This window comes from Trichoplusia ni, chromosome 20, assembly GCF_003590095.1.
Source record: "Trichoplusia ni isolate ovarian cell line Hi5 chromosome 20, tn1, whole genome shotgun sequence".
NCBI classification, from domain to species: Eukaryota; Metazoa; Arthropoda; class Insecta; order Lepidoptera; family Noctuidae; genus Trichoplusia; species Trichoplusia ni.
Genome location: NC_039497.1, coordinates 615,633 through 634,639, shown reverse-complemented (window position 1 = coordinate 634,639; position 19,007 = coordinate 615,633). Strand labels below are relative to the sequence as shown.

The 19,007-nt window shown below is 37.1% G+C and overlaps 1 protein-coding gene across 1 annotated transcript; it reads left to right on the top strand.

The window, feature by feature from the left end:
- The first annotated feature begins 618 nt into the window (after positions 1-618).
- LOC113503882 (xanthine dehydrogenase-like) lies at positions 619-18,929 on the top strand. Its single transcript, XM_026886018.1, has 21 exons — positions 619-818; positions 5,107-5,276; positions 8,857-9,017; positions 9,432-9,582; positions 9,962-10,129; positions 10,423-10,480; positions 11,181-11,404; positions 11,668-11,770; positions 11,908-12,035; positions 12,287-12,574; positions 12,912-13,067; positions 13,320-13,442; positions 13,720-13,995; positions 14,332-14,552; positions 14,918-15,101; positions 15,383-15,578; positions 15,912-16,496; positions 16,771-16,952; positions 17,467-17,659; positions 18,075-18,188; positions 18,629-18,929. The coding sequence occupies exons 1-21, from the start codon at positions 773-775 to the stop codon at positions 18,697-18,699; spliced, it is 3,798 nt and encodes a 1,265-aa protein (XP_026741819.1). The 5' UTR covers positions 619-772; the 3' UTR covers positions 18,700-18,929.
- Positions 18,930-19,007: the final 78 nt, after the last annotated feature.

Genomic DNA, 19,007 nt, shown 5'->3' with positions numbered 1-19,007 from the left:
GTCTATTCAATACAAAAAAATTTTTTTCAATTTTTACCAATAGTTCTTGAGATTACCGCGTTCAAACAAACAAATAAACTCTTTAGCTTTATATATTAGTATAGAGTATAGATTAGTATAGATATTAATGTGAAGACAAAATATCCTTCTAGTTGCAGAGAAATACATCATTGACACGGGCCTACATCCACTGCTATTGTAATCGACGCACGCATTTAAACTACTACTAGGTACCTTATATTCTTTGGTCATTTGTTTCACTGGCCCATATACATAATTTAATATTAAACACCTTTTCCTCCAATATAATTGGAGAAAGAAAGATGACATTGAAAACTACTGACATAATATTCCTTTATTCCTTGGCGCCTATCATCAATTCTTAGAGAAAAAACTGAGGATTCTGTACAAAAAGATTTAAAGATGGGCTCAGTAGCGGTTTCGCGGGTCACAAACATTCAGGTCACATGCACACATGCACCAAGAACAAGCATATCACACAAAATACTTGTCATACGCGGGAATCAAACCCGCATCGCAGCAACACACATAGCGGATTTAGCAACTTAAAAATATTTATTTATTGCTTCAAATACATACAAATATAACCATTATGCGTGATATACAATGCTATACAAACAAATCTATCTTTATGATAATGATTATCTTGTCGGCCGGTAGTCCGGTAGTGTGCGCAGGGACACCGCGCGCGACAGACCTGCGCGTGCGCAGCGCATCAAACTTTTAGTGATTGTGATGTTATCGTGTTGCCATGGATAGAATAAACTTTACTGTGAACGGAGATCATTATTCTCTGTGTGAGTTATAATAATTTGTTTATTTGGCATTGGCATAGCTAAGTACTTATGTAGTTTGAGGGTGGTGGCGAAGTATGTCGGATGAAGAACCTGCTTAATAAACACTCAATAAAAGATATAGATCTCTTTCTTGTACAATCTTTTTTTGTAAACCATTGACTGACTGTCTTTCCCTTTAAATCTCTCATGCCGTTTTTTTGTCTCGTCCCCCATTCTTTCGATTTTAATGGAATTGCTTACCCCTGCCCTTGTAGCTGCTGTCTTTGAACTATAATAGTATCGCTTTATTTATGTAAACAAACAATACATTTTAAATAAGCTCCTTAAACCGCTTAAACGATTTTGATAAAATTAAGCAGGACATAGCTTTAACTCTAAGAAAGGATGTAACCTTTTATTACGATAATCAACATCCACACGGACACATCCAGAAACAAAAGCTAACAACAATACCTAAGGAGTTTTTAATATTTATTTAATGTCAATAATACTTGAGCAGAAAATATTACGTTGATAAAGTTTAACGTACATTTTTTATTATGATAATAACACTTCAAACTAAAAATAAAAAAACATCACAACATGCTTTGAATTCATAGACAAAAAACTAACGACCCTTTTTTGTTGCTTCAACATTATAATATATAAAAACACTACTACACCTAATTAACTACTAATTAGGTGAGTGTTAAGTAAACAGCTAATTAGCCGCAATTGAATATCTATACTAAACTAAACAATTGAAATTATTTGAGTGTTACTTAATATAATTAAAGTAAGTCAAGTGGATAACTAATCATAAGAATCAAATTATGCAATTCATATTAATTTGACATTGGACTGCACGGTTAGCCGAGTGGTTGAGGTAACCACGCCCAACCGGCTGTGAACGACATGTCACGGGATCGATACCCGCGTTTGACAAGCATTTGTGTGATACACGAATGCTTGTGCTGAGTCTGGGTGACTTTGTGCATGTGACTTAAATGCTTGTGAAATTCCCCGCGGCATGCGGATTTAATCAAATTCCTTACGATGGGGGTCGTATTAAAAACCGACAGAAAGAGTAGGTATAATATATGTTCCTAATAGTCGAGTACACAATAAAAAACAAGCCTTTATAGTAAACTAGATGAAGCCGACAAGCAATTAAATCTTAAACACATTACTGTAAGTACACTCTGTACCTACTCTATACGATACACATAACAATTAGTTATACTCATTATGTAGAGTGTTATTACGTAGTTTCACACTTATTTCAATGGGTCACACGTTTAATTTATCGAATTAAGATCAATTTCATTAATTTTAAACTTCAAAATATCTAATAAGGTGATATAAAAAGCAAATAGTAAATAGCATGAAAATGTGGAACTATTCTTAGCCTCTAATGTAATAAAGTTAAATGTACATTAAAAGAGGTATGAAGAAAGAAGAATTAATCATGAAAATAAAGAAGTACATATAAAAATTTACTTATTAATTACGTGCTTACTTTAAAAAAAAAGGTTAAAAATCTTGATGTGTTTTTTCATTTATAAACTAAGTTTAAAATTAAACGCATGTAAAAACAAAACATCAATAAAGATTACCAAATCAAATATACCACAGAAATGGTCATTCACTTTTGTACTTAACATAATGTTTGCATTTGAAAAATGGTTGTTTACCTTTTAAAGTGCCCACACAGATGGGGTATAAGTCATTCACTCCATACATCGGAGAAAAAAAAACCGACGAGTCTGCCAGTAACTTTCCTACAAAATAAGCCATTTTTCTTATAAAATAAACCTTTAGCCGACACACATTGTATGCTTTTCTATGTCATGTCTTGCTGTTTGTATTGCACATTCCCAACCAACTCCAGAAAACTCCATATCCCAAAAAGCAGTCGTTGGTGCTTAAGCTAACTGCATCTGCACTGAATCTATCTCGAAAACATAAATCATTGACAAAGAATTTAATCTACTTATATTGCTCCACTAAACATAACCATCATCATCCTAGCCTTTTCCCAAGTATTTTGGGGTCAGCCTCTAGTCTAACCGGATGCAGCCAAGTACCAGTGTATAACAAGAACGACTGCCTAACTGACCCCTTCACACCTTCTACTTGAGCAACACGATACCCCTGAGTCAGACTTGGTTACTTAGCTTTCTGACTATCCGTAACGACTGTCAAAGATCTATGAATACCAGCACACAATTAAACGTGTCTTCCGAAACACGAAATCGTTATGGCATTGTACGGACCGACCGTTTCAAGCGTAGCTTAAACTTTGCTCGATCAACTTGTGCCGTTATATCTTAGCCCTAAAGCCCCAACCATTTATTACCCTCTCTAAAATCTATAAAATGAACAGTATTAAGTCTCCAAGTACTAAAATGCTAAGATAAACATATTATCAAAGATTCTTCTAGAAGTCTCGGTCATGGCCTCATGGCGACGCGACGGAGAGAAAATCTGTTTCCGTCGTCATTACCATTGCAATTGAAGTAAAGTGGTCTGACCAGTCGTCTATTGCGCGTATCTTAGTAAATTATGCATCAAAGATTGTGCTTATTCTATACTGTTATATTCAAGTTTCAATGTGTCCCTTTTGTAGAGAACTGATGTCTAATTATTATTTTTTGAAATCGGTGATTAATGCGAATATGATCAATTCTTATTTAAATACGATTGTTCGATTTTGGTATCTTCGTAAATATCAAATATTCTACGTAGTTGTTTGAACTTTAGAAGGAATAATAACCGTGGTTTCGCCAGCCTGAATTTCGGTTATAGCAGCATGAAAGAACCCTACTTTAACAATGTCCAATGAAAATAGCTTATGCATTATTAACCCCATATGCCATTCCATCGAAATCGGTTTTGCCGTTACAGCGCAAATAGGGATTTGACACACTCATAATATATGCTTTCGCATTTTTAATGTTATTGTATGGAAACGAAATTTGGTTTTAATAAGTCACGTGACCTTGGCCGTTCATCTCCATACATTCTACCGTCTTCTATTGACGTTAAAGATTGTAGAAATTAATGTCTCTTGGCTACTGGTTTGAGGGAATGTCATGACACAGTCACTGCGTTTTGTAAAGTTGTCTTGTTTGTTAATACAAAGATGATTATGTAAGCATAATATTATGACTACATCGAGTTATTATTTTTGTTTTATCATATCGCCACTCACACGTGCAGTTGATAACGGTTTTATTTATAGACTAACGAATTCAAGATAACTACGATTTATGGAATTCGAAAAACTGCAGTTTTATGTTATATTTTCACTGTGGATCGACTCTAGCGTCGTCGGTTCAGGTTCAAATTAAGTACTTTTCTTGATAAAATACAATAAATTTCTTAGCCTGTGTATGCCTGTCATTAATTCAAGAACATCTCGTTTTGTAAATTAATTAATAAATAATTTATTAAAACATATTTCTACGACTATGAAATAATTACTCCTCTTGAAACGGATATACAATGAGATAAAATCAAAAACTTATTGTGATGCGTAAATATTTTAATTACAGCCTTGTTCCTACCGGCCGTTTTTTACGTCATCTTATAATAATATAATTATATAGCGAATCCCACAGTACTTACATATAAATATACATATACTTTTATAATTACTGTGTTATGAGAAAAGTGACGAACAATAAATGTCAATAAACTTGACAATAGCTCGCTAAAACATTGAATAAGTTATCGTAATAACTAGTTCTTAACAAGGCCTCCGCGTGTTGGTCCTTTGTCCCCATGTAAGGACCGGCCCCGAAAGACTGGTTAGGACTGAAGTCGTCCAGCATACGAAGAGTTTTTTGGTGATGGGGTGATATGGAACTCTTAAGGAAACTAGTGTGAATTCGCTCAAGATAGAACAGGCTGGAGTCCGAGTAAAAGATACCTTTATCCACACATTGAAAGTTCCATAAATATATAAAGAATACCTTTACTGATTAAGTACTAAACGGTAAAACACGATGGGATTAGGGCCCCAATTCTGCTATTTACTATTGCCGATGATTGAGAGATTGAGGAGGCATAATATATGTCCAGCAGTGGACAAATATGTGCTGATGATGATAATGGTGATGATCTTGAATGGAAATTGGATGAAATTAGACATTACTCGTATTACCCTAAGCATTTTTCCAACACAATAATTGGATATTCAGTGTATTCACAGTGACTGATACGAACACGATACTGAATTTACAATTATGGTGTTGGCAAAAAAATGGAGAGTAAATAATCTATATTCATCTGTTGCTTGTTTCAGCTGGAACAGAAGTGAGTGCGCAGACGAGTTTGAACGAGTACCTCCGGGGCCACCTGCAGCTGTATGGCACGAAAGCGATGTGCCACGAGGGTGGCTGCGGCGCATGCGTCGTGTCCGTCTCACAAGTGCACCCCGTCACTAAGGAGAAACATGTGTTCGCTGTCAACTCCGTAAGTATATTGATAAGTTCCTTAGAGCGCCGATTTTTTTTAAATAACCTTAGAATTGAATGGAATATTCTTTATTGCACAAAGCATGAGTACAGGATTGGATACAAATAAATAATTACATGGTGCCAAAATGGTAGGTCTTGTTGCTAAAAGCCTTAGGCTAAATAAAACCTTCACATCCGAGTCAACGCTGAGGGCTCCGTAAAAATTAATGAAAGTAGCATCGATTGCTCAATCTTTATATTTATGCAGCAGAAATACAATATCCTGTGTGAAGATTTCAACTTTCTTGCTCTCACGGTTCATAAGATACAGCTTGGTGACTAAGAAACAGCAATGCCTTAGTAATAGAGATCCGATATAGACGGAATCTTTAAAAGTAATGTATATATTCAAATGTATGAGAATGGCATTATTCTTTATTGACCTGTCAATCCATATTGGGCAATCACCACCTCCTAAATCACTATTGTTACTGTCGTATAAGCCCGTTAACAGCTCTTTGTCCGCGATTGTATACTCACCATATTTACAAGCTTTACTGGAGTAGATAATAAATTATTCAGTAAAGAGCAATGTATATGAGTAATAAACATCCGAAAATAGTAATATGTTTCATTCTTTACACACGAGTAGTTATTTGGTGTCGCAGAGGTTCCACAGGTGCGATAAATTCCCCTCCTCTTGACTTACAACCAATTATTCAATCAATTGAAGTTGTTACAGACAATCTGTATATTCCCGTACAGTATGTCGTTCATCGTTCCCAGACCTTCCTACCTTTTTGTATGGAACTAGCATGACAGTATTAAAGTCGTAAAGTCGTATTTGAACTTCTGTACACCAGGATCAACAAGATAACTAACGAATACCACCACTTAACTAGCACTAGAGATATTATGGTAGAAGGCCTGGTCTTCTCCCAAAACAATGACAGCTTCTGGAAAACAACCCAAATCGAATTCATTTTGTACAAAATAGTAATCGTTAGATATTGCGCCACTGCGTTCCTTTAATGAACTATAATTTAAAAGACACATGGCTACTGTTTAAACGAGGGAACCATTAGTAATTTAGAATATTACATACTCGTATTATTGTTACTCATTTTTGGTGGCGGTGATAAAGCAATTGACTAATACGGAAAAAATTCTAATATCGAATTCATAACCGCGTTAAGTAATCTTTTAGTATTTTGAAATTATTAAAAGTTTGCCATTTTCAAGTGGAAATTAGAAACGGATACAGAAATTATAATTATAACTTTACTTACCAAGAAAAGTTCTTGTTGTATTACTATTAGTTTATACTTACTGGAACGAGTAACACGTGAATCTACTAATTAGTGTGAGGAGATCAAGGTTCGTATTGGTGACTGGGAAATCACACAACGATACGTATTGTCCATTGTATAAACATCAGCTCGATGTGACGTACCTTAGAGTAAACAAAATCAGTGATGTATGTATTGTTACAGTAGAACTGTGGTCGAGTGGCGTACGTACCGGTTTCAAGGTGTCGCTAGCTCTGAGGTCCCAGGTTCGATCCCCGGTCGGGTCCATGTAAAAATTCAAATTTCTACATTGTCTCGGGTCTGGGTGTTTGTGGTACCTTCGTTGTATCTGAATTCCATAACACAAGTGCTTTCGCAACTTACTTTGGGTTCAGAACAATGTATGTGTCCGCATTTATTATTTATTTATTTATTATTATTATAGGCTGAATAGTATTGAAGTCATGATTTTTGTTTGGAAGGCGTTTTGGTCTCTGCAAAGGTTGGATCTTTTTAGAGTCTTTAGCTAACTGATAAAGGAAGTTTTGATGCATGATAGATAGGGTTTTGTTTGATGTCATACATGAACGGAGTTTCCAAATGTGTTCTTGTTTTAGACTGCTGCAGGGCTACATGGGTGATGGGATGGGAATCGAAGACTTTACTTTGATTTTATTTGAATAGCAATAGCGACCATCATCATCCTAGCCTTTCCCACCTATGTTTGGGCCGGCTTCCAATCCAACCGGATGAAATTAGGTACCAGTGTTTCACAAAGCCAATAAAAACAAAAATGGAAAGTATCAGCTAAGGCTGTCCGCCTGTAAAGCAGTCTTATTATAAGTATCTTAGCCGGTAAACACATTTTTATAATATTTGTCGTTACGTCAAATATTGCGCAACTCTATTCAGCCAGGTTCTCGTTTAGAACATCGGAAGGTCGTTGACTTGCTGAGGTCAATAACATGTCTATACGTATTATAACTTACTTGACAACTTGGTTTATCCCACTTCACTCGTTATTCGAATGCAATCCTTTTGCTGTATCCCATGTCATCAAGAAACTTAAAGGTAAATAGGTATACTTAAAAATTCTTTTACGTGTTTTGCATTTCGCGGTTTCGATTTTCGTTTTGTTTTTCGTTTAATTTACGAGGATCAGACTAATTTTAAGGCGACAGTTTGTCTGTGTCTTCGATTGCATGTATGTTAGTTAATAATTTCAAAGTTTTTTTTACTTTTTAATTAATTGCGTTAGGAGATGGGTATTTAAGAGTTGTCAGATAAAACTGAAATGCATTCGGAAGCCGCGGGAGAAAAATGGCTAAATAAATAAATCGTAGTTCATTTTGATTTTTGGATTCCTTATTATAAGTTCTATCGGCTATTCATACGTTGTTGGAATTCTATAAAAACGCTACTTTAGAGAGTCAAGCAGTTCTTTGTTGTAAGAACTGGAACTTTGCCAAGGGTTTCTCAATAGAATCTACCAGTCTCGGTTTTTTTGCGGTCTTTAATATTACAATGTCAAGGTCCATAATATACTTCTTACTTATAGTTTCACGGGCATTTTCACAAAATGGCGTGCATATTACTTACATAGACGAATAGGTGTTTATTGGTCTGGCTATGTTTTTTCCACTAGGTACTCTACAAGGTGTAAGACGGCATCTTTCTTCCACATCTTTAACAATTCTATTCTTTAGGTGTTATAACGGCCCTGTAGATGTTACTTTCCAATCTGTCACTTTCTTTTAAACTTAAACTATTGTCGTACAAGAAAAAACAAATAACAGAAAACGGTCTTTGGTGTTAAAAAACCATTGCAAGCAAACAGATTAACAAAAAACGTGACCAGAGTTTAAGTCCCAAGGTGTAAGAATGAATTGACAATTAACTGGGAATTTAGATAACTTATAAACTATTGATGACACAACCATCAATCATAAAAGTAAAAAGGAGAGCCAACTTCAATACAAAAATTTCGCCTTACTATGGGCTTTGCCGCAAAACGAATGGAGATTTAAATGAGTAACAGCATTTGATGATCTAAAGTTCTATGCAAAACAAAATATGGATTCATAGGAACAATATAACATTAAGGAAATTATTAAACTCTCTTTCTTTGATTTTTATTGGATACCTATTACAATTGCTCTAAGTCCTAAATAAAGTAAGTTTATAAATAGCGCTTGTAGCTGCTCTCAATGTCCTCTTAATGCTCAACGTTCCTTTATAACCGCGTTCAATTGTCTTGAACTTAGTTCCAGCTTACATTTTCCTGAACTATGATTCTTTTGTTTCCAGTGCCTGGTCCAAGTCCTATCATGCCACGAATGGGATATCACAACGGTGGAAGGTATCGGGAACAGGAGAACAGGCTACCACTCTATACAGAACCGCCTCGCCATGTTCAATGGTACGCAGTGCGGGTACTGCACGCCTGGTTGGGTTATGAATATGTACAGGTAATTTTCGCAATATCTAAATAACAATATAAACAAAGTGACACTTACGTAACGTCTTCAAAGGGCGTCGATACGTGAATGTGACTTGAATGTTTGTGAAACCTACCCAAGGATTAAGTTTCTTAATACGGGAATCTTTAAAAAAAGTAGAAAATTGATGAATTATAGACCAGATTGCCACCTAACACTTCTTCAGACTGCTGAAGAAAGAGCGCTACATGCTATAAGCATTAAGCAGATACTTTCAACGAACTTAATAGCCTTACATAATAAAGTGGTGATATGCTCCCAGAGCAAACCCGAACATTTTGTGTATAGTTTTCACATTCTATTTTAGAAGAATAGTTTTGTTGTTATAATTAAAACTCATTTCCAACAAACTAGACTCCAGTTAAATGTTATCTTCTCTTCCAGTCTTGAGAAGTCTAACAAGAAGCTTACTACGCAACAAGTGGAAAACTCATTTGGCGGTAACATGTGTCGGTGTACCGGTTACAGACCTATCTTGGACGCTTTCAAGAGTTTCGCTACTGATACGGATCCTGAGCTGCAGGATAAATTACAGGTGAAATATATTAATATTATACTAAGTAGCTTTGGTGACCAAAGAAGAAGAAGCCATGCAAGTCACAGCCAAAATAAGTCGGGCAGGTCCAATTAATACACATGAGTAAACCGTTGCATATTTTAAGCAACATACATTTTTCTTAAGAGAATTCATGAAACTGCTTTTCTGTAACCCTGTCTTATTTTTAGTAGTGTCAAAAGGCCCCGAGAATTTAGAGTTTTAGAGCTGACCGTCAATAGACCAATCATTAGAACTTACGAATTTCTATAAAGCATTAAATGGGCGGTGAAAACTTCATAATTCGATGAGTACTTGGAAATTGAGTTTGCTCGCACAATGACCAAAGATCAAGTCATTAGCATACAACATTTTTCAGGACTTAGAAGACCTACACATTACCAAATGTGCAAAGAAATGCAATCGCAAATGCAGCAGGTCAGAAGACGAGTGGTGCCTCATAGAAGACAATCAAGGTTCGCTGAAGGAGCTAGCATTGGTTGGAGGAAAGTGGTTCAAGGCGTATACTGTACAAGACGTGTTTAAGGTAAAGTGTATTTATTTGAAATAAGAATCGATTATAAAGTAGTGGAAATGAGATACGAATTATCTGCACTGGCTCCTCGCAACTAATAGATTTAGACCTAAAAGGCGTCAAGCAAAAACGAGAAAGCAGCTAAGTGGTGAGTCGAACAGCCTCAATAAATCGATTTTATCAACACAAAAACTGCGAATAAAAGTAATTAATGTTGATAAAGATGATTCAGTAAGTGCTATAAATAAGGCTAATTAAAAATCTGATCCGAATTTTGTAATTTTATACATTGTGTGTGTTTTTAGGTATTGGCGCGTGAGGGTACCGACAATTATAGACTTGTATCAGGAAACACTGGCAAAGGTACATTTTAATTTAATTATTTTACTACTTTTACGGATTTTATCGCGGTTTAATATTTGATTTTAGTCCCCGACGTTTCGCCTGCGGCCTCTCTTACATCGGTCAAACTAAACGAAGCATAGGGACCAGCGTAAAAGAACACATAGCTGACGTCAAACACCGCCGCGCAATGAAGTCTGCAGTCGCCGAACATGCTGAAGGCTCCAGCCATTATATTAGATTTGATCAACCACAGATCCTCGCTAAAGAACCCAAATTCCTACCTAGATTGTTTCGCGAGGCTATTGAGATTAAAAAACACCCTAATTTCAATAGAGAAGATGGCTGGAAGATTTCACCTACTTGGGACCCAATAATACAAAAACTCAAGGCTAAACCCAAGAGCAGCGCTGCAAGACATCATGACGCAGTGAGCTCATACTGCGTAGGTCGGACCACAAATAATTAATTAAAATATGAAGGTAGAACGAGCAACATCTTCTGTCAAGACGAACACCATCTCAGTCTGCCCGTGACCATGATACCTGCAAAGGAGTCGAAACGTCGGGAACGAAAATCAAATATTAAACCGCGATAAAATCCGTAAAAGTAGATTCATTTCAATGTCTAACATTCGCGTAAACCTAAGAAAATACTTAATTATTTAATCTATAAAACATGAGTAAAATCTATCCCGATTACAACAACTATTCCTTTTCAGGTGTATACCCAATAAACGTGGAAGCAAAGACGATCATAGACATATCATCGATCGAGAGCCTAAAACTGACGCAGTCTGATGAAAACCTGATCCTTGGTGCTGGCATGACAATCACTGACGTCATGAAAACATTCAAGGACTGGAGCAAAAAGAATGCAGACTTCAGCTATTTGGGAACACTATATAGCCACTTGGATTTAGTTGCGCATGTGCCTGTTCGGAATGTAAGTATTCATTGTTTTTAAGACGTTAAAAAAATCCCTAAGTGGCAGACAAGTATATCGTGAGGGATATGAACTGTTGAAGGGTTACCGAAGGCTTTTCGCTATTTAATTTGGTTGAGCCTGATGACTCATGCTAAAAAGAACCCTGAAGCTGCACACCCGAGAATGTGCATTCCGAAAACGAGCTTATCCTTGACTGTTAAAAATTCCAATTGACTTGAATTATATGCAAACGTTGAAATCTACTTAAAATTTTGTTACAGGTGGGGACAATCGGCGGCAACTTGGCTTTAAAAAATCAAAACAAAGTCTTTCCGTCAGATTTATTTTTGATATTTGAAACTGTTGGAGCAACAGTTACTATCAGTAAGTTTTATTCATCAACTTGAATACCTGACCTGCTTCAAAATGACGTAAATGTTTTACAAGTACTTTTTTATCTAGACTTCTGTGTCATATTGCTTGAAAATAAGCCTTTTATAATTATTATTAATGTTTTACAGTGAACAGTGACCTAAGTAAGGTAGAAATGAAAATCAAAGACTTTATGAATGCTGACCTGAAGGACAAATTAATATCTGATGTAAAACTACCGCCATTATCGACTAGCAGCCACGTTAAAACGTATAAGGTTAGTATATTATTACTCTTTTGTAACTTAGTAATCCCGCTGTAATTAATTGAATCCTTGCGTCCGGGGTTTCACCAACATTCAAGTCAGATGCAACAAGCAAAGAAGACACCCATACTCGGAGCAAACGTCCGTGGATCAGACAAATTCTTGTTCAACGCGGGTATGGTAATAACCTTACTGTAGTAACGGAGCAGTCACTTAACCAGTCCCCTGAACGTGAGTAATGTTTTTATTGTCATCGTTTCCAGATCATGCCTCGTGCGCAAAACGCACACGCAATAGTCAACGCGGGTTTCCTTTTCAAAATGGATACAGCAAACTTGATCAAATCTGCGAACATTGTCTACGGAAACATCAGCTCTACCTTCGTGAGAGCATCTCAAACTGAGAAACTGCTCGGTGGACAGAATTTGTTCTGTAACGAAGTCTTGTTAAAAGCTTTAAAGAAACTGAACGAGGAAATAGATCCTGTGGACGTCCCACCAGAACCATCGCCTCTTTGCAGGAAGACCTTGGCCTTGGGTTTGTTTTATAAGGTAAATGTTTATCTGTAACACAAATTGTTGCAATTATTTTGAAAAAAATAATTATCATTGAATTTGGATATCTAAAAACCATTTATATAGCAGGCAAGGGAGGATTATGAAATGTCGTTAAGTATATCTGATCTCGGTATTTCTCATAGTCATGTAGTGAAAATAAGGGGCTTGTATTAATAAAGATGCTTAACCTAAACTATGGATGTGTAACATTAATTTATCTACTCTTTTTTACCGTATAGTCTTACCTACTCAGATTTAAACCAAACTGACCAGAAATCCATTTCAGAAGACTATTTCCCAAAAGTGCTTTAAATATTGATTGTATTTTCAGGCAGTTCTATCCCTTTATCCTGACGCGAGCCCGCGATACAAGTCCGGTGGTATCCCGCTCTCAAGACCTATCTCCCGCGGCACGCAGACCTACGAGACTGACAAGACGCTGTGGCCTCTCAACCAACCTGTGCCGAAACTGGAGGCGCTTTCCCAGGTAAAGAGAAGAACAGAAATTATTTAATTGTCATGTTGGCTGGCTTGACATGAGTACTTTCTGTGGCGCTGAGTTCAATTCGTCGCTTAGCAAGTTGGAACTCATGTACTGGCAGGTACAAATAAATAGGTAACTTCGTTCGATGTCTTTTGTTTTTGGATCCAGATTGCCAAATGCAGTGCTGTCTAAGTAAAAGAGTATTTTGATACTAAGAAAAATCTGTCTATACCAGTGTTTACTTTTGATTTCCAGTGTGCAGGAGAGGCTACCTACTCTTGTGATGTAAATCTCGGCGCGCGCGGCGTTCACGTCGCTTTCGTGCTGTCCGACGTGTGTCGTGCCGAAATATTGGAGATAGATGCTACTGCGGCTCTGGTAAGAGCGTAGGAAAGATGTTTAGTGGTACATTAATGAATAAGTGACGAGAGATTTGCTCATAGGTACATTTTTTCTGTTCTTCTTGACAACAAGTAAAAAGGTTGCTCGTATTCCATTTTACAGTGTGGTCTTTAAATTAAATTTATGTACCTACCCACAAGATCGTTCTTTTGGAATAATTTCTTAGCAAGATTTAAATGAATTTAAAAATCTTCGTTAGTGATTCTTACTCTTAAACAACAAAAGATTGAAGAACCTTTCCCCATGCCCACAGAAAATTCCAGGCGTCATCGCATTCTTCTCATCAAAAGACATTCCCGGAAGAAACTCCTTCACTTCAACAGCCGTGCCTTGGATAGTTGAAGATGAGGAAATCTTCGCGTCAAAGAACATTCTATACCACGGCCAGCCTATAGGAGTAGTGGCAGCAACGTCAGCTAGTCTGGCTCTGACTGCTGCCGAGCTGGTCAAAGTTAAATACAAGAAGAAGGATGAGAAACCTGTGCTGGATATCAAAGATGCTTTGACAGCTCCTGATAAAGATAGAAGGGTAGGTATTTGCGTTAAATATGTATAACAGCTTATTATACCTTACATTTATGCATATTTATCACTGGATATAAGAGTTGAGAACTTTCTGGCAAGTTAAGGCCGCTTTAGCTTGAAAGTTAAAACGACACACTGTTTCTCAAAATTGCGTCTTTGTTCTTAATCTTTAAAAGAACTCACTTTTAAAGTTTGAATATATCTTACATAAAATATGATACCCAACACTTAATACCTACTTTATTGCATCTTAGGTAAAAGAGCTTTGCAACAATTGTGGAAATTTTAAATGAAAGTTGTGAAAGACGTATACTTTAATGCCTTCGTCATGTTTTACCAGATCCGTAAAGAAGTCGACGTGGAAGCGAAGGACAAAGGCACGGACATCCAGCATACGTTCACAGGCACCTTCTCCGTACCCTCACAGTACCACTACACGATGGAGACCCAGAGCTGTTCCACGCACGTGTCTGAAGAAGGAATCTTAGTGCGGTCTGCTACTCAGTGGATGGATCTCATTAATGTTGCAGTAGCCAGAGCACTTAATATTGACGAGAATAAGTACGTAATAATCTAAAAGTTTTCATTTTTTTTTTGGTAATCAGGGAAATTATATCACCCAGATACAGGACCAGCACCCATGCTTTTCCTCCGATTTTGGGCTTTGTGGGAATCAAACCATTGATATATTGTTTAGCAGCCAGGGTCACTGACCAGTATACCAACTTGCTCACGTCCTGCCAAGCTTGTTTTGTATGATTGGGCCACTCCAACTACAGTTGAAATTTCTTTCTAAGAGATTCCCAAGCTAAAAAATTTGACACTTGGTCGCGGGGTGTTCCACAACAAGTGGATCTCTTCGTAGAACATAACATTTTATATATAAGTTGTTATATAACTACTTATTATGAGCTTGTTTTTTTCAGGGTCCTTGTGGAAGTCTCCCGTCTAGGCGGCGGCTATGGCGGCAAGGCGTCGCGATCTTCACTCATAGCCTGCGCCAGCGCACTCGTCACTCACAAGCTCAACAGGAACGTGACGCTTACTATGCCTATTGTGCATAACATGAGGGCTATCGGCAAACGCTCCAACTGCCAGTTTACCTACGAGGTACTTACTTATCTGATTTAAAAAATATTGTAAATAGGTTTAATTAAACAAAGTCCATGCACAGAACTTATAAACTTGATCTCAAGAATATCATTTAAACACTGCCGTTCTAGCAATCATTGCGAACAGCGAAATGAAGCTTGATAATGAAATGAACCAACTTCAAATATAAAACAAAATCTTCATTTGAATCTCGGAATAGAGTAGGTACATTGTCTTATTACAAAAATGTACCTCACCGAAAGAATTTAACAGAGATAAGCTTTTATCGTTTTATCTAGTGTGGTGTAAACAATGACGGCTTGATCCAGTACCTCAACGTGACGTACTACTCCGACGGGGGCTGTAGCTTCAACGACAACTCGACGGGAGACATCGTGACGTCAATCACCAACCTTTACAGCAGCGACCGGTTCAAAGTGACCGGGTACAGCGTGCTCACTGACAAGCCGAGTGGGACCTGGTGTAGGGCACCTGGTGAGAAGTTACAATTGAAACAGTAGATACTTTGTATTACAGGAACCTTAAAATGTCTTGAGGCTGCTGAATACATAAAGATAAATTAAAATAAATGTGGGTGACTCTTATTCCTAAAACTAGTTTAACCTTTGTGGCGGGATTTCCACAAACATTCAAACCACATGCACCCAGACTCGCATTCGTGGATCACACAAATGCTTGTCCTAACGTGAGGATAGAATCCACATCACTTTGCATACTCGCCTATCCGTACAGTTGGAAGTGAATATTAGATTAAAGCTTAACAACGGAGTTCCCTTGAGGTTATGTTTATAAACGTGTTTGTTTCAGGTACAACGGAGGGTATGTCTTTCAGCGAACATATAATGGAGCGAATCTCACAAATAACGGGGAAGGACCACGTCGACGTCAGACTTACAAACCTAGCACCAAAACATGACGTCATAAGAGACATGATAATGTCATTCAAAATGGACACAGAGTTTAATGACCGAAAAACCGAAATAGCTAATTACAATCAACAGAATGCTTGGAAAAAACGAGGATTGAAGATCTCCTTAATGTCCTATCCTATAGGTTACTCATGGAACTACCCCGTAACTATATCAGTGTATCAAGCAGATGGGACTATAGCCATATCCCACGGCGGTATTGAGATGGGGCAAGGTATCAACACGAAAATAGCTCAAGTGTGCGCATACTCCTTAAAAGTTCCTTTAGAGAAGATCACAGTGCGGGGTGCCAATAGTTTCGTATCTCCAAATTCTATGGCATCCAATGGAAGTTTAACTAGTGATTCTGTAGCGTACGCGACACTAAAAGCTTGTGAAGATCTGACTAAGAGGTTAGAACCAGCGAAGAAGGATCTGAATGAACCCACTTGGGAGGAGGTCATCAAAAATGCGTACGAGAAAGGTAACACACATTCTTGTTCACGACTTATTTAATGTTCCTTATAGCCTAATAGGGTTCCATTTTAAAACTTTTTGTTCGAAATCGAGAATACTTCAAAAGCAAAATATAAACGTAAAGTGCGTAATTGTTTAAAATAATTGAATACATCAGATGCGCGATACATTTTTCCAACCATTTGTGCACAGCGCTCTGCTAACTGCGCCTGCTTTTATATAAGCGACTAGTTTCTCCATAACTACAGTACTTCGATAAATCCCATCTTCCAATCCTTTAGGTATAAACCTCCAAGCTTCCTACATGACGTCACCCAATGACGGGCTGGTCGGCTACAATGTGTATGGCGTATGTGCAGCTGAAGTAGAACTGGACGTCTTGACTGGCAACCATGTTATAAGGAGGCTTGATCTCCTCGAAGATACTGGAGTCAGCATGAGCCCGGAGATTGATGTTGGACAGGTAGGATGGACTTTGTTTTACATTTTTCTTCCCCAAAATGATCCTAATTACTTCTAGCTTGCAATAAAGTTTTGACGGGAACTGAGCTTCCCACGGAGGGGTGAAAAGAAAATTCATTACTCAAATTGAGTAAAATCAAGGGACCAGTTATCGCTATAGTTTTTTGAATGTGTGCCAGTTTTTGTCGAGACAAAACCTGCTTGACCGAAATCTGGTCTGAAAAGTCTTTTGCCTATAACTAGTACCATAGACTTAAGAGACAAGCAATAAGTATAACAACAAAAACTCTATTTTCTGTTTATTGTATGTGGGGGTTTGTGGGCTAAATCTACAGGAAGCATGACACACGAGACGTTATACGGCGGTTCAGATTAACTGTTAAGCCATTAATAGTCACTACCCACTATCTTACCCCAGAAAGTGGGAGTTTACGAGGATTCAACAGGACAAAAAAGGCCAAATCCATAAAGGATCGAATTCATCTCTATCATTACATCCAAATTTTATTTTTTAGATCGAAGGTGCCTTCATAATGGGCGTAGGTCTTTGGACTTCCGAAGAGTTGAAGTATGACAAGTATACCGGCAGACTGCTAACAGACCGAACGTGGACTTACAAGCCACCAGGAGCTAAAGACATTCCCGTTGACTTCAGAATCATGTTTAGAAGAAACTCTGTTAATACGGCTGGAGTTTTGAGGTCTAAAGGTACGTTTAATATTTTCCACGTTAATACGCACCAACTGGAACGCCGACTCAGTAGGACGATTTTCCTGCATGTTGAGGAAAAGACAGTTTTATGAGCAAGGTATATCTAGCACGATAACTAAGATCCATGTAGGTCAAGATATTGAAAATGAAAACCGGATTGCAATAGAGTGGAGAGAACTATGCCCTATTTAAATAGAAAGAAATGTCCAATACTTATATCTTCTATCTTTCCAATACATCTTATTTTGTATAAGTAAATTATATGCATAGCTCATTTTAATAACGCCAGACTAATTTTGGACCAATCGGGATTTCTTAATCATGAGCAGACGCGACGGTGAGGTTAATTAAAATTAAGTTAAAACTTACCTACTTTCGATAAATTTGCTCAGTTACTCATTTCATTTTACAGCTACTGGTGAACCAGCCTTAGTTCTCAGTGTCGCCGTAATAAATGCACTCAATGAAGCAATCGCTGATGCCAGGACAGAGTTTGGGTATCCTAAAAATGAATGGGTAGTTGTAGGTAAGTTACTAACACTACACAGACAGACCAAATGTCAAATGTAATCCGACTACAAACTGCAAGTTTGAATGCAGTTGGCATAAGTTGACTAAAAGAAAATGATTATACTTACTTGCCCCTTAATTAGTGTATGTAGCGTCTTATAATGACTCCAGCTATATTTTCCCCAAAAGTACACTATTTTAAACAGCAATTGAATATTTAAATCGGATGTGACCTCGGTGGATAAGTTGGTAAAGAGACTTCAAGTGCAAGTCTATGTTTAAAAAATATATGTATTTGATTGCACTTTACGCTGTCTGTGAATTAGATATAAAGAAGTCTATCTCACTAAAAAATCATATAATCTCTTTTTAAAATGTGGGCTACAATAATAAGATAAAATTAGATGCTAAGTTACGACTATTCGTTTGACTGATAACATTCTATTTTATTTTCAGATACCCCGTACACGGTAGAACACATACTGGCCGCGATATCGCCGAAGATAGAGAGCTATAAGTTAAAATAAATTAATATAATAAAAAGTTTTATCCTCTCTCGTCAAGTTACATTTATACAATCATTAACGTGTACGGGGCAGGCGTCTCATTGTTGCGGCGTTTTGCCTGCCGTCAGATGAACCCTGCCTTAAAGCCTATTGGGAAGATTTTAAGTATGGAGTTTTATGCACTAGGATCGATATCAAGATATAATATATTATTGTATACGTATGTTAATATTTAATTAAATAAAAAAAAACAAAAAATATCGAAATTGTTTTATTTAAACTTAACTTCGGAAATCCGTGTGCATTTCATTTAAGCCAATGCCATCTCA

Bases quoted from the DNA above. Each gene is read 5' to 3' on its own strand.
- LOC113503882 (XM_026886018.1), top strand. From the start codon at position 773: ATGGATAGAATAAACTTTACTGTGAACGGAGATCATTATTCTCTGT. The intron at 12,575-12,911 runs GTAAATGTTTAT...TTGTATTTTCAG, and splicing joins CCTTGGGTTTGTTTTATAAG to GCAGTTCTATCCCTTTATCC. The intron at 16,497-16,770 runs GTAACACACATT...CCAATCCTTTAG, and splicing joins CAAAAATGCGTACGAGAAAG to GTATAAACCTCCAAGCTTCC.